The sequence below is a fragment of the Meriones unguiculatus genome, chromosome X (assembly GCF_030254825.1).
Source record: "Meriones unguiculatus strain TT.TT164.6M chromosome X, Bangor_MerUng_6.1, whole genome shotgun sequence".
Classification (NCBI taxonomy): Eukaryota; Metazoa; Chordata; class Mammalia; order Rodentia; family Muridae; genus Meriones; species Meriones unguiculatus.
The window spans coordinates 23,334,946-23,350,534 of record NC_083369.1 but is presented as its reverse complement, the minus strand read 5'-3'; the positions used below and the strand labels follow the sequence as shown (position 1 = coordinate 23,350,534).

The following is a 15,589-nucleotide window of genomic DNA, read 5'->3' as shown; positions in this document are numbered from 1 at the left end:
CTCCTTTTATCCCTCTCTTCCTGAGTTCCTCACTTCTTTTCCTTCTGATCATCCTTTCTTCCATTTGTTTTTAAATTTTCTCAAATGCTGGTACAAACTGTCCAAGCCCTTGGCATTTGGGAGCATTTGGACAAAAACACCTAGAGGAATGATTGCTTAGTTTTCAGGGTGTTTGCTGTGCATTTGTTCTATGTGACTAATCAGAGAGTTTTAAAATTGTGCTTCCTGGCAAAGAAAAAGAGTGAACTTTTCTATGTCAGTTAAAAGGAGAACAATGCACCTTTATCATCAATGAGGCTAGGATAAGTTTGACATTCTCTTGCAAAAACCATGGGACATAATTATCCAAGATGTGATTCCACATGAAGAATTACTCTAGTGTAGCTTGGCAGCCATAGGCAACTCTGGACTCAGCCAAATTCTGTTTAAACAATAACTTATCACTTATTCTACTGTAACAGATGAAAGTGAGGTCAAGTCCTTGATTTCTGGGGCTTGGTAAAATAGAGATACACAGCAAAATTTGGGAGATTGATTTGTATCTTAGGACGTGCTGTCAAGGCATGAAGAAGGGAAGATGAAGAGGCATGAAGAAAGTCTAATAGAATTTTTAGTGCAGGCTAAGTTTCACTAGGGAAACTGTAACCAAGATGATTTTGAGAACATGGAAAGATAGGTAATGTTACCAATGGGCTGGGATTTGTCAGCCAGTGCTCAGACTTAGACCAACCACAAACCCAGAGGACCTTGGCTAAAGCAGGTACTTCAGCCTATGATGTTCTATAACTGTTTATCTGGGCTTCCAGAACCTAGACTTAATCCTGTTGTCTGTCCTAAGATTCTGCCTTGGAAGGAAGGAATGTAGGTAAGACAAATATACCTTCAGTATGCGATCTTGGCTACCCATAGGTTCTTCTTACTCAGAACCCACACAGGAAATATTCCTCCCACATGAATCCACCTCTTCCATTAGTGTTTTCACATGTTGGCTAAGCAAGATGTTACTAGTTATGTGACTAATCCCTGATATGGTCATTGTTAACAACTTCTATCATTTCAAATAAAAAAAAATACTGAGTTGTTTAACTATTGCCTTACCCCTTTTAGTTTTCCATTTGTATACTTGACTGTAGCCTGCCATTTTGATAGCATCTGTTCCTTATTCCCTTGTTGAAGAGGTTCAACAGTTAAAAATGAAAAACTCAAAGGAAAATTTATTAGATATTTGTCAGGAAAAAAAGAGGGAAGTGTATTTTATGAGGCAGGAAAGCTTCAGAAGTGATTAGTGTTTCACTTTGTCTATAATGTAGGGGTGAGAGGAGAAATGTTAGCCGAACAAAAGACCAGGAAAATGGATTAGAGCTAGACTGCAAAGGTTTTATATGACATATTAAACTGTTTGCTCTTTGTATTATAGTCTACTGGGGGTAGGTCATGGAAGATGTTTAAGCGTTGGTGAATATTCTGAACTCACTGAGTGGTAAAAATATCACTCTGGTGGTAAAGATTGGAAGCAAGGAGACTAATTAGGAAACAAATCTTGCTGGCAAGAGTTCATTAAAGTCCTGACCTAAGGCATTGCCATGGGAATGGAATAAAAGGACAGATTTGAGATCAGTTCAATCAGACTGCTGACTTTTCAAATGTGAGGCATTATAGAAATGCTGAGAGAGAAAAGTCCAACTTGGGCAATTTGGTAGATGGTATAATTAGGCATAAAGAAACAGGTTTTGTGAGACAGTTTGCTGTGTTCAATTTCAAATGCTGACTGTGAAGACAGTGTAAGACCTCCAGGTAGAAATGCCCAAATGAGTAACTGCCACTTAATCTAATTGTCAGAGTGTGGCCTGCATAGATTTAGTAACAGAACTATTAGGTATAACTATTGTATTATAGAACTCTAGTGTGGGGCATCCATATATACTGCAATATGAGAAGTGACACTTTGAAAGATTTCCAGTATTTGATGGAATTGAAGCCATGAATGGGGATAAGATAATTTATGCAAATAGTTATAAGCAATTTCAAGAGATGAGAGAAAAATAGAAGGCTGTAGATATAGATGCAGGAACCAGGTATTATATGGGATGCTCTGGACATATTGTTGGGGGATTTATTTTTTGTGATTGTGTCTGTCCCCCAACTTGTTCTCAGCTGAGTAAGGAAGGCTAATTTAGGGCTAATCTAAGCTCACTAACAGTCCAAGTAGAGCTGGTTTGGTTTTTAAGAAAAAAGGAGTCTCTATCTTTTACATGGTACTTCTGCCTTCTTGCCCTTCTCACCAGTAGGGGTAATCGCAGGATGTAAACTGGGGTCTTTGGCCAACTTGTCTATTGTATCTAGTCACCCATAGTCTAGTACTCAAAAATAGTTTTGGCGACTAAAAGATGGCTTCAAGGCAAGAATACTGGGTTTTCTAAACCTGTCCAACCTAGAAGAATAAAATTAAATTCAGTAAAATGTCTGAGCAGAATAATTTCATAATCAAGAAATTCCCTAATCAGAAAATTTTACTAGTCAAGTAAGTTTTTTGCCATTTACCTTTTTTAGCCCTAATTTCAAAGGCTTTATTGAAATCTCTTTTATTTTCCCCCACAGTTCTCAAGGAAAACTTCCTGGAGATGAGAGTTGAGGCCACAGGTATGTTATTTCTACCTGTCATTACAAGTTGCTCTTCAATTTAGCCCCCCCCCCCTTTTTTGACATCTAGGATTTTGAACACTGGAATGCCACAGAAGTTCAGAGGGTGAAAACTCACTCCATGCCTCAGTTCATGATCCTAAAATTACCTTTTCTTTAAACTTACTTCACTTGTGAGGTTTTGTACGATTTGAAGTTCTCTTCCCCTTCTGTTCTTCCTCAGACACATTATTTTCAGGTTGTTTCTTAGTTGAATTCATCGGGAATATGTGGCTGTAATATTTTGGCCAAGCATATTTCCTCTTCTTCATCTCAATTTCTGTTTGTAAAATGAGATGATGGAACTTTGTAAGTCTGACATCCTTTGAGTCTGTAAAGAAATAAGCGACTTCCCTTTTGAAATTATAACAGATGTCCAAGTATTTGTAGTGGGACTTTATTCCTTCAGACCACGTCGCTTTTTCAGTCCTTCCTACCTGAACCATCATCCGTAGTCCTTTATATTTTTCTAGTGCACAGAACATTCATATCCATGATCTTATTTGATCCACATCACGTGCCAGAAATAAGGAGAATACTAAGTGTTCTAACTCAACAAACAAAGGAACTTAAGTTCAGAGGGGATAAGTGACTTACTAAGGTCACAGGAGACTTGGGGGTCAGCGAAATGTCTTTCTCTGCGTAGGACTTTTGATTGCTCGCTTATCTGATCTCTGGCATAACATGAACCAATATGCACATTAATGAAGTCCAGGTATCTGGAGTTTGGCTTGCCATCTGCTCCTTAGCCTTCTATTTTGTTCCTGTCACTGCCAGTCCTCCTTGGCCTAGAGATAGATAAGCCTCTCCTTATCAGCTTTAAAAATGAAGGCCTGGTCAAAGGAAGTTTGGAGATACTGAAAGGACCATAAAGGCTGTGGCTACCATGTAAGGGAGAAGAGTGGGGCGGTAGTCTCAGAAGTTTTACTATCAGGATTTTGCTTCCCCTGTTGATAGATTTTTAGGGAATTGGGGGTGGGGTAAAAGGCACAGTCTCTAGTACTAATGATAGCTGTCTTGGGCCTGTTGCATATAAAGTCCCTCTTCCAGACTAAGTACCAGTTACAGGGTAAGTAAGTAGAGAGACTCTACTGCTCAATACCTTCTAAATATTTACCCAGGTCTAGGCCTAGCTAACTTCCTACTTTCTTCTTTCCCTTTTAGGTTGGAAAGGACTTGGCATTGAGAGACCCTTTCCAGGTTGTGAAAGGGTCTACTTCAAAACTTTGTGAGCTATCAGTACTGAAGAGCAGCTCATTTCTGGCCTTGTATTTTCAGTGTCTGGGAAGCTATAAAATAAGGAGCAGATGTTGTAGACACATGTTTTTTTTGTTTTTTTGTTTTTCTCCTTGTATTTTGTCTTCATCTCCCCAGAATTTCTGTTGTGAGCAGCTCCTAGGACACTGGATGGTTGGATTTTCTCAAGCTCCAAGCTCTACTGAAGTGGAAATACCCACTGACGTGTATTGAAGAAGAGAGCCTAGTTTTCCAATCTTCTCTGAACTTTTTCCTCAAAGGTCATTGGATTCTTCATGAGTCAGATTGAACTTAGGTATCTTATGTGATCTAAAGACCACTTGAGTTGGGGGCCATTGTTTAACTTATTTGAAAGAGAGGAGGGATGTTAGCTGAATATTAGAGAATTGTGCCATTTCTCTTTCTGAGGACATGGACACTGACAAGTACCAGATTGGCACCCTGGTACCATGACATGTTACTGAAATTCAGTGAGGCCAGACCACATGAGTAATTCCCAGTGTCCTACCCCAGTATAGGCTTAGGATGGTAGCCTTTCTGCTTTTGCCTTCGAGGACAAATCTGCTAAGCATGTTTGCATGTCAAAGCTTAGGCCTATCTGGATTTTCTTTCCTCCTACTTTCACCCAATAGCTTCCTTTCCAGCAATCAACAAATAAAACAAAACAGAAAACATTTCTGTTAAAAGAAAAAAAAAAGGTCAAATGTTAGGAAACATTGTTAAGATTGTTAAGATTGACTGAGTCCAAGGAATTGTTACTCTTGCCTTTTATTTTCTTCTAGCTTATACGCCTTTTTATATCCTGAAAAACAAGCAAACAAACAAAGCCACAAACAAACAAAACCAGATCTTAACCAGGTGCCCATGGATTCTGGAACTCCATGATGCCCCCAAGATGACATATACAATTCCATGAGGGTAATGCCTTTTCTGAGCAGATGGTTCATAACATTCTACTGAATTTCAAATGGGACTGCAACCCAATAAAGGTTAAGAACCATAGTCTTTGAGATAAAAGACTCTTTACAGCCCATAAAGGATTAGAAGGAACTTTCAAAAGCATTTATACTAACAACAGCTTGGTTTACATGAAGAGCAAGTTAGTGACCACAACAGGACAAGATCCCAGGTGTCTGAGCTCCTACATAAGGTTCTTTTTAGTATGCCACATTTATCTAGGAAAGGACTTTGTAGGTGGTGGCTTTAATGGCCCTTTTGGGAGGTATTGGCTTTTATCCTCTTTCTTAAGCCTCTCATATTTGCCAGAGAGTAGAAAATTTCAAGATATAAACCCTTGGTCCCTTTCATTACTGTTGGAGTCACTGAAAATGCACTAAAACAAAAGTGCAGTACGTGGAGAATCTGAGGATTAGACATTTCTGAGCCCTGTTTTTCAGAGTGCCAATGCTCCTGTTTCAGTGCAGATGACCAGGCTTCCAAGGCTAGTGGGGCTCTTATTGAGCTCTGCTCTTAGAGCGGTATCCTCTCTGTTAATGAGTGAAAGCACGCATATGTGCAGAATTTGGTCACAGGACTGGATCAGTAGGGCTTCGGATCCATGGAAGTTTATAAAGAGAGTCTGAATCTGTGTTTATTGTGTGTATGTAAAATACCATGGTAAACACTAAAAATGTTAAATACTATTGAAAAGCAGAGAAAGACATTGCAATTCCAATAGAAGTGTCTAGAAACTTCATGCTGTGATTGCTGTGTTACATGGGACATGGATGAAAACTCAGCTGAGGAAGGCGGGGGCCATCCATTTTGGAGGCCAGGGAGAAGTTAAGTGTGGTAGTTTTGCATCTTCAGTTAACTCTCTTTAAAGAGGGAAATAAAGCCTCGCTCTTTGGCAATCTGCTTTAAAAAGCAAAATGTTCTGTGGTGAAGCATACTGTCACAAAATGGGACTGGCTTAGCCTATGCTTGATGCGTAGATACTCACTCAGATAAGGTTATCAGAAGAGGTGATGATGTGAGGAGCAACTATGGGAAGTCAATAGCAACCCTCACAAAAAAGATAAGAGAACTGTTAAGTTTTGAATTGATAGTGACAACAAAAGTGCTAACACTTATTAAGCACCCACTAAATACTAGGTCATTCAAAACCTATTCTTTCCTCCTGGTAACAATCATGCAAGTACTCATCCCCTTGTACAGATTAAGAAAGTACCCAGTTGCATTAAATTAGTGGCTCTACCACAGGCATGTGTGATTTGCACCCAAGCCTTTCTGAATTTGCACCTTGTGTAATTTTCCCTATGTCATTCTAAGGTGGGTATCTAAACAGAGGCCACATTACCAGAAGTGGATTGACACTTGATTCCTATGTTCCTAATACAGAATACACTGAGGAAAGGAAAGCAGTGAGGGAGGGAAGTGGTGCAAGTCCACTTCATAAGGCAGTAAAACATAGGTTGAAAGGTAATTCAAAGTTGAGCTTACCTATTTGGTAAGACGTTTTAAAAAGTCACCCAATCTCACCTTGTGAACTGAAGAATTTGTTATGATTAGTAGCTGTGAATTCTTTGCCTTGGTCATTTTTTTTAAAGAGCATGTCACGGTTTTATCCAGAAGGCTGGTGACATCCACACATGTAGTCTGAGCAGGAAGGTTCGCTGTGCCTCCATGGAATTTGATGTCCTAGGGTAATATGCCTACAAAGTGTTTCTGTGGTAAAAGCAAAATCAGGTCATTTAATAAAATAAATTTTTATTGAATTATTTTATTTCAAGTTGCAAAAGAGGTGTTATGAAGTATCCAGATACCACAGGACACAATTAAGTTTTCAATTTAAATAGTAAAATAGTGTCATGCAGACTACTTATGAAATAATGGGCTACAATAGAGAAGCATCTTTCCATTTTCAAGACTTTCCTTTATTCCGTAAGAACTACAAAAAGTAAAAGAATTAGTTCAGCGACTTGTAAAATAATTGCTTTTGAGAGAACATAGATCAGTGAAGCTGTTATTAAAGTAGCAGCAGACAAGTGGCCTTGACACATTAGAAAGATTTAGAAACAGCAGCAGCAGAAAATCCAGAAAGAAGCAAAATAACTTGACAAGATATTTTCAATGAAGAGAAGCCTCCATTTTCATAGAGAAATGCAGTACTTTATGTCGTGGACACTTATAGAGACCTTAAAAGATTGCCTATATGGTTTCATTTCTATGTGAAATCAGAGAAAAGAATGAGATCCCTGAACCCATTGATGTGATTTTTCAATAAAGTGTGCAGTTTCTCTTGTATAGATGTCCTCCATCTGCAGACTCGTCATGGAAATCTTTCAGTCTATAAGTATTGATGGCCCACCCACTACCTACTACTTATGGTCCTTTGTAAAAGCCTAAGGAGAACTCAGTGTAAAGATTTTTATTGTTTTGGACCTTAGAGTCTTGATCTATTCTCCACTTTGCAACATAGCTTTGTCATTCTTTCAGGCCTCAAAATGTCAACATGTGATAGCTGGTGTGATTTTCTTTTGTAGATAAGGAAACTTGAGGCCTAGGGAGGTGAAAAAGAAAATGTTCATAAACAGACTCTAGAAATTGATACAAATCCAAGATTGGAAACTAAAGATGGCTATTTACCAGCTGTTCCAAGATACAAGTGAAAATGAATCCCAGGGCCAGAGAGATGGCTCAGCGGTTAAGAGCACTGGTTGCTCTTCCAGAGATCCTGAGTTCAATTCCCAGCAACCACATGTTGGCTCACAACCATCTATATATGTAGTCCCATGAGATGCAATGCCTCCTTTTGGTGTCCAGAATTACATGCAGAAAAAAAAGCTATACATAAAATTCATAAATAAATAAACTTTAAAAGAAAATGAATCACTACTGTAACTGTGAATGTTTAGAAATAGGATCAATGAAAACATAAGTAGCAGCATTGACATTACCTGGGGACTTGTTAGAAATGCTGATTCTTGGGATCTACCCTAGACATCTGGAATAAGAATCCGTATTTTAACAAGACCCCACAAGAGATTTCTATGCACATTAAAAATTTTGAGAAACACTTGGTTTAGTCTGATCTAATATGCTGAGAATCCATAACTGCCTGCTTCTTACATTGGTTTGCACATGGCCTGTGACTTTATTGACAAGTGAATGAAGTTTCTCTACATCCAAGAATAGCGGAGAGAGTATAGAGAATAAACAACCTGAAAGTTACTTGGCTGGCAAACTGTAACGGAAGCAGTAGAAAGAAAACATGTGGCACTGAGAATGAACTCTTCTCATGATGTCTATGGTCATGAGTCATCTTTGTCATTCCTCTCTGAGATGCTGAACATGTCATTCACATTGTCTACCTTTTCTCTCAATGGGACTTTTCAATTTTTATACACAGACTTTGATATAATGAAAATGGACAACTCTGCTGGTCTTTGGCCAGTTTAGGCATCTTCATTTCACATAAGAAAAACAATACTGGTACTTTTGCCGTCTATCCTGTTTGCCCTGCTGAAAAAAAGATTAAGCATCTTCCCTAGGGTCATCATTGTTGTTTAGCTAGGGCTATAGATTTTAGTGTGTTTATCCTATATTATAAGGCTAATATCAACTTATAAGGGAATATATATCCTTTCTGTTTTTCTGTTTCTGAGTTACCTCACTTAGGATGATCTTTTCTAGTTCCTACCATTTGCCTGCAAATTTCATGATTTCCTTGTTTTAATTGCTGAGTAGTATTCCATTGTGTAAATGTACCACAATTTCTGTATCCATTCCTCCATTGAGGGACATCTAGGTTGTTTCCAGATTCTGGCTATTATGAATAGTGCTGCTACAAACATAGTTGAGCAAATGTCCTTATTGAATGGTGGGGCATCTTTTGGGTATATGCATAGGAATAGTATAGCTGCATCTTGAGGTAGCACTATTTCTAATTTCCTGAAGAAATGCCAGATTAATTTCCAAAGTGGTTGTACAAGGTTACATTCCCACCAGCAATGGAGGAGGATTCCCCATTCTCTACATCCTCTTCAGCATGTGTTGTCACTTGAGTTCTTGATCTCAGCCATGCTGATGGATATGAAGTGAAATCTCAGGGTTGTTTTGATTTGCATTTTCCAAATGACTAAGGATGTTGAGCATTTCTATGAGTGTTTCTCTGCCATTCGATATCCCTCTGTTGAGAATTCTCTGTTTAGCTACAAGGAACAGGAAAGTATCCTTCCACAGAGGACCTCCAAAAGACTCTACCCACCAGGATATCAAAGGACACACTGAGACTCATAGCCAAATTTGAGCAGAGTGCTGGAATCCTTATGGAAGAAGAGGGAGAAAGAAAGACCTGGAGGGGACAGGAACTCCACAAGAACAACAGAGCCAAAATACCTGGGCCTGCAGTGACTGATACTCCAACTAAGGACCATGCATGGAGAAGATCTAGACCTCCTGTTCAAAGAAAGCCCATTGGCTTCTCAGTTCCCAACTGGGTTTTCTAGTAAGGGGTACAGGGGCTGCTTCTGACAGGAACTCAGTGGCAGGCTCTTTGATCACCTCCACCTGGGGGCAGAGTGCAGCCTTGCCAGTTCACAGAGGAAGATGATGCAGCCAGCCTTGATGAGATCTGATAAAATAGAAGGGGAAGAAGTCTATCAGTGGACTAGGGAAAGGGCATAGGGGGAGAAGAGGGAGGATTCATGGGACTGAGAGGAGACAAGGAGGGGCTGCAGTGCACATACAAAGTGAACAAATTGTAATAAATAAATATGTAAATAAAGTTAAATAAAAAAAGAAAGGCAATACTGGGAGAAAATTTTGATCATATCAAGGCAGCATTAACAGATATTGTAAAAGACCAGAAGTGTGGCTAGTTAACTAGCTGGAAATTGGTTTTCAAATTAAAGTATAACAAATTATGCTGAAATTCAGCTGCTTCATGCCACAGACTCGATTTATCAACCCATACTGTGGCTAAAGCTTTTTTTTTTTTTTTTTTGCTTATAGTAACTTTATTTTTCCCTTTTATTTTTAATTATTTTTTTTACTTTTTATATTATTTACAGTTTAATAACTTTGTATCCCAGCTGTAGCCCCCTCCCTCAGTCCCTCCCAATCCCACCCTCCCTCCCTCATTTCCTCTCTGCCCCTCTCTAAGTCCAGTGATAGGGGAGGTACTCCTCCCCTTCCATCTGACCAGCTTTTCTTGCATGATTTAATAAAAAGATTTCTTGCCTTTGGGGGATGATTTGATAGTGGGAGAAGGAACTTATAAACAAAGGGGAATTTCCTACTTCTTATCATCTGCTACTTACCTCTCCAGCTGCGTATAATGACCATTTTTGGAAAGCTACTGGCTAAAAGGTAACTTTTATAGGTACAGAAACAAGCTCAGAGAGAGAATTAGACTTGCAAAGCCACCCACCATAGCCAAGGGTAAAAACTAGGTGTTCATGGTACCAGCAGACAGGAGTTTCCTTGGGTTAACGGTATGCCAGAGGCTAGTCTAGACACCTGCTCCCAACAGCTGGACACCCACGCAGAAGAGGAGTGCTGTACTTGTCATTCTGGTGTTTGTTTCTATCAGGTATCCACAAACATTACTTTGTTTAAGTTTCACACAGCCCTTATCACCTTATCAGAGCAGGTGTGATTTTTTCCCATTTTGTTGATGCTCAGAAGGGTGTCAGAGTAAGAAACAGAATGGGCCTTCATTTTTTCAACTCCTCCTATGCTGCACTATTTCTTTAGAGGAGATGAGGCTGAAATGCAGAGCCCTAGTCTTTCTCCTGGGGAATGTAACAGGTTCTAAGTTCTTAATTGCTTCAATTCAGTTTTTTTTTTTTTTTTTTTTTTTTTAAACCAGGTTGACTTTTTTTTTTTTTTTCTGTTGGAGCACAGAACAGTTTCATGACTTAAAGTTTGAAGAACACCCTTAGGTTCTTTAAATCATCTTGTCCTCACAACAGCCACTTCAGGGAACAAAGTTTTATTTCCCAATTTGAGGCACTTGCTGATCTTCCATGGGACCTGGATTCAGTTCTCAGCAGTTCACAACTGGCTATAACTCCAATTCCAGGGGATCTGATGATGTCCTCTTCTGGTCTCTGAAAGTACCAGGCAAGGATGCGGTTCACATACATGCATTCAAGTAAAACATGCATAAACAATAGATCCAACTTTTTAATTATCAAAAATTTACCACTTGTTCATATATTGTCATCTCACTGTTTCTGTTCATCAGAAGTTTTCCTATACAAGGGTTGGATTTGTTGAGTGGTTATCATCTGAGATACACAATTCTCTTTTAAATTCAATCAAGGTTGTTAGCGTAATTTAGTTTCTTCTGGTAAGACTGAAGTCTTTAAACATTTTAGTTTCTTTTTGTTTAAAAATTTGATATACAATATATTTTTATCTCTCTCTCAAAAAGTAACTTGCAAAATAAAAAACCAGTAAGACAAAAAAATAACAAAATAAAAACTAGCTCCATTTTTAAGCCAACTCCTCAAATCACCTTTTTGTTTCTGTCTACTTTTCTTTTGCTTCCCTTTTGCCTCTTCTGTTTAGAGCTCACCTCATAACAATTATTTAATCTGATAAAACCAGAATTTTCTCTGTATCTTCATATCTACCCCAGCATTAATTACATATTAATATTACTTTTGTAACAAATCAATTTGGGGTATGGAATTCTCTTAGGGGACATAATAGATGCTTGCAAAATGTATGAAATAGCTAGCTACAGCATCCTTGCCTTCTGTTTTCCTAAAGATGTGAGATGGTAAGTATATTTTCTATTGCCATATCATTTGGTTGTAGTTGTAGACACTTGTCTACTAAGGGAAAATGTGTTTTTAGGTTCTTTGAATTTGTCTTACTAATATTCCTATGAGGTACCTCTTGACACTAGCCCATTTTATAAAGGAGAACACTGAGACACAGAATGTTTTAAACATTTACCCAAATTTCCACAGTCAGGATATAGTGAATTAAGGATTAAAATCCAGACCATTCTTTTTACTATCTACTGAGAAAAGTCTAATTTATCAACTTGGGAAATTCCAATGCTGGGGAGATAAAGGCAAATTTGATTTTCAGGATGTTCTATGCTTATTCCCTTTGTCCTCACATTTTGGTAACACAGTTGTGTTATCAATACAAATGAAATTCTTGAAGAAGTCTGTGAAATATGGCAACTTGCTAGGTTTTATATGGTGGAGTGAAGGTGCAGTCTCTGTTTTCAGAGACTCAAAGGTGATAGTCTGTGATGGGTAAAGTCAGAATGGAGCAGCACCAGGATTGTGTTCCTGAGCAGTATTTCCACTTGAAAGTTTTTATTAAATAGGGGGATTTTCCTATTGAAGTATGGGTTCTCTGTCACTATAACAAATACCAGATAATCAACTTTGTTTTGTCTCACTTTTAATGTTTTCAGTTCATGGTCATTTGGACCTGTTGCTTTGAGTAAAACATAATGGGGGGAGCGGGAGTACATGGTAGCGAAAACTAGGACAGAATAGGAGGGTGCTCAAGTCATACCCTTATTCACTGAAACTCCACCCTCAATGATATGGTGACTTCCCACTGGTCCTCACTCACAAAGCAGCCACCAACCTCCCAAAAGTAACATAATGGTGTCCTCACCTTTAACACATGAGCCTTTGGAGGACATTCGATATCCAAAGAGCTTACATTAATTTCTCTGAACTCTATAGTCTGACTATGCAGACCCTCAGAATTCCTGCCAAAATTTCACCTAGAAGTGAAAATAAAATGAAGTTTTTTTTTTTTTTTTTTTTTTGCTCTGACAGTGTAGCTACACAGTAGCCATCTTTCACCATTTTCTCCTTTTCCACTAGTATTGTCAATCCTACATTTATTCCTGGTTTCTGCTTTTCCAACAACTACTACCCAAAATACTGGAACGAGCCATCCTACTACTGTTAATCCCATCATGATGTGAGATAGGTGGGGTATGGCCAACATCAGTCATGATTATTCCTTATCTCCTCCTTATACTTACTATTATCCTATAAGATTCAGAATTCTTCCCCAGTTCTAGGCCTGAGATCAAGGCATACTTAGTGTGATATTGACTCCCTCTACTACTCCCTTGACTTATTTTGCAGACATTGCTGGTCAGATTCTGACATTTATGTTCACACCTTCAGAAGCACTCACCCCCAGTAACACTCACTCACACACATACACACACACACACACAAACACACACAATCTCTATAAATCATAATCTTTGCCTTCATTACTCATGGTTCTCTGTATTTCTATGATTAAGAGTAACAGAACTTTTCCCAGAAAGTATCTATTTTAAATAAGTTTCTTGGTTGGGCTTGGACTTTGCATCTGCTTTTCAGTGCTGTGATTTTGTCTGGCTTGAATCTGTTCAGGTGTTGGGAATGCTGTCACAGTCTCTGTTAACTTCAAACGTGAATCAATCCTGTTGTGTCTCTTTCTTTGAAATCACTCTGGCTCTTACAATCTTTCTACCTCATTGTCTACACAGATTTTTGAACCTTGAAATGAGAGCTTTGACACAGACATAACATTTAGGTCAGTGCTCCAAAGTCTGTATCAGCTTTCTTTAAGTCAATGGGTATGTGAATTATGCTCCATGGAGCTCCAGGCCCAACACAAAACAAACTCCAGTTTTGGTATATTTCATTTTATTTTGTTTGGAATTTTTGTCTTATATTTTAATTTTTATATTAATTACAGTTTATTCACTCTGTATCCTGGCTGTATCTCCCTCCCTCATTCCCTCCCAATCCTACCCTCCTTCCCTCATCTCCTCCCATGCCCATCTCCAAGTCCACTGATGGGGGAGGTCCTCTACCCCTTCCATCTGAACCTAGCCTATCAGGTCTCATCAAGACTGGATGCACTGTCTTCCTCTGTGGCCTGGCAAGGCTGCTTCCACATGGGGGTGGGGTTTGATCAAAGACCAGCCACTGAGTTCATGTCAGAGACAGTCTCTGTTCCCCATACTAGGGAACCCACTTGGATACTGAGCTGCCATGGGCTACATCTGTACAGGGGTTCTAGGTTATCTCCATGCATGGATGGTCCTTGGTTGGAGTATCAGTCTCAGAAAATACCCCTGGGCCCAGATTTTTTGGTTCTGTTGCTCTCCTTGTGGAGCTCCTATGCCCTCCATGTTTTTCTATCTCCCCCTTTCATAAGATTCCCTGCACTCTGCCCAAGGTTTGTATATGAGCCTCAGCATCTGCTTTGATACACTGCTGGGTATATTCTTTCAGAGGCCCTCTGTGGTAGGCTCCTGCCCTGTTTTCTATTTTCTCCCTCTTCCAATGTCCATTGTGTTTGCCTTTCTGAGTGAGGATTGATCATATTACCCAGGGTCCTCCTTCTTGATTAGCTTCTTTATGTATACAGATTATGGTATGTTTATCCTATATTATATGCCTGATATCCACTTGTAAGTGAGTATATACCCTGTGTGTCTTTCTGTTTCTGGGATATCTCACTCAAGATGATCTTTTCTACATACCACCATTTGCCTAAAAATTTCATGATTTCCTTGTTTTTAATTGCTGAGTAGTATTCCATTGTGTAAATGTACCACAATTTCTGTACCCATTCTTTCAGTTGAGGGACATCTGGGTTGTTTCCAGGTTCTGGCTATTACAAATAAAGCTGCTATGAACATGGTTGAGCAATTGTCCTCGTTGTATACTTGAGCATATTTTGGATATATGCCCAGGAGTGGTATAGCTGGCTCTTGAGGTAGCACTATTCCTAATTGAGAAAGTTCCAAATTGTTTTCCAAAGCAGTTGTACAAGTTTATATTCCCACCAGCAATGAAGGACGATTCCCCTTTCTCCACATCCTCTTGAGCATGTATTGTCACTTGAATTTTTTCTTAGCCATTCATATGGGTGTAAGCTGAAATCTCAGGGTAGAGGAATTTTTGTCTTAGTGGTTTCTTTTTCCCTTTGATTTATGCTTTGTTTGGGTTGTTTTTTTTGTTTGTTTGTTTTTGTTTTGTTTTGTTTTGTTTTGTTTTTGGAGACCATGAGGGAGAAAGAAAACATGAAGTTGGGCAGGTAGCGAGATAGGTAGTATCTGGAAGGAGCTGGGGAAGAAGGAAACATGATAAAAAAATGTATGAAAAAAAAAAGAAAAGAAACAGACCTTGAGATAAGACTGTGTGCCAAAAAGCTGCCACTACAGCAAGCCATTCTCACTCAAACATGTTTTGTTGGCCTTTAATAAGCACTCAGATTTAGTCATTATCATCATTAGCAGTGACAGTGGTATTTGAGTAACCTTTTAGGAATGGAGTCTTCTCTACATCTACCCTGGACCAGAGAGTTCAATGCTCTGCCACACAAGGAGACATTCATAAATACTGACCACTACCTAACCTTTAGTTCTTCAATATATTTTCACCTGCTCTGACTGGAAAATATCAAGTCTTTTACTCCATGACTAACTATATTGACTTTTACCATCAATCTCTGTCCATATATGCCCATAGCTGGGTTAGTTCATTTGGACTTTTCTGCCATGCAGTGTTTTTTGTTTTTTGTTTTGTTGTTGTTTTGTCATTACCGAGACCCACCTAATTGGCCTTGTGCATTTTCCAACAAAGAGACCTTGAGTATTCTTATGTCTTTACAAGGCGACAAGGACTCTTCTTTGTTATAGTATAGCTCCTGG

At 38.9% G+C, this 15,589-nt stretch overlaps 1 protein-coding gene across 2 annotated transcripts in view; it reads left to right on the top strand.

Annotated features, from left to right (window-relative positions):
• Positions 1 to 14,576, top strand: part of Ophn1 (oligophrenin 1) — a 389,762-nt gene extending 375,186 nt beyond the window's left edge. For both annotated transcript variants that reach the window (XM_060375008.1, XM_060375007.1), the window contains 2 exons: positions 2,599 to 2,640; positions 3,844 to 14,576. In XM_060375008.1, coding sequence (XP_060230991.1) covers positions 2,599 to 2,632 — 34 coding nt within the window. In that variant the 3' untranslated portion in view covers positions 2,633 to 2,640; positions 3,844 to 14,576. The remainder of the gene's footprint in view (positions 1 to 2,598; positions 2,641 to 3,843) is intronic.
• Positions 14,577 to 15,589: the final 1,013 nt, after the last annotated feature.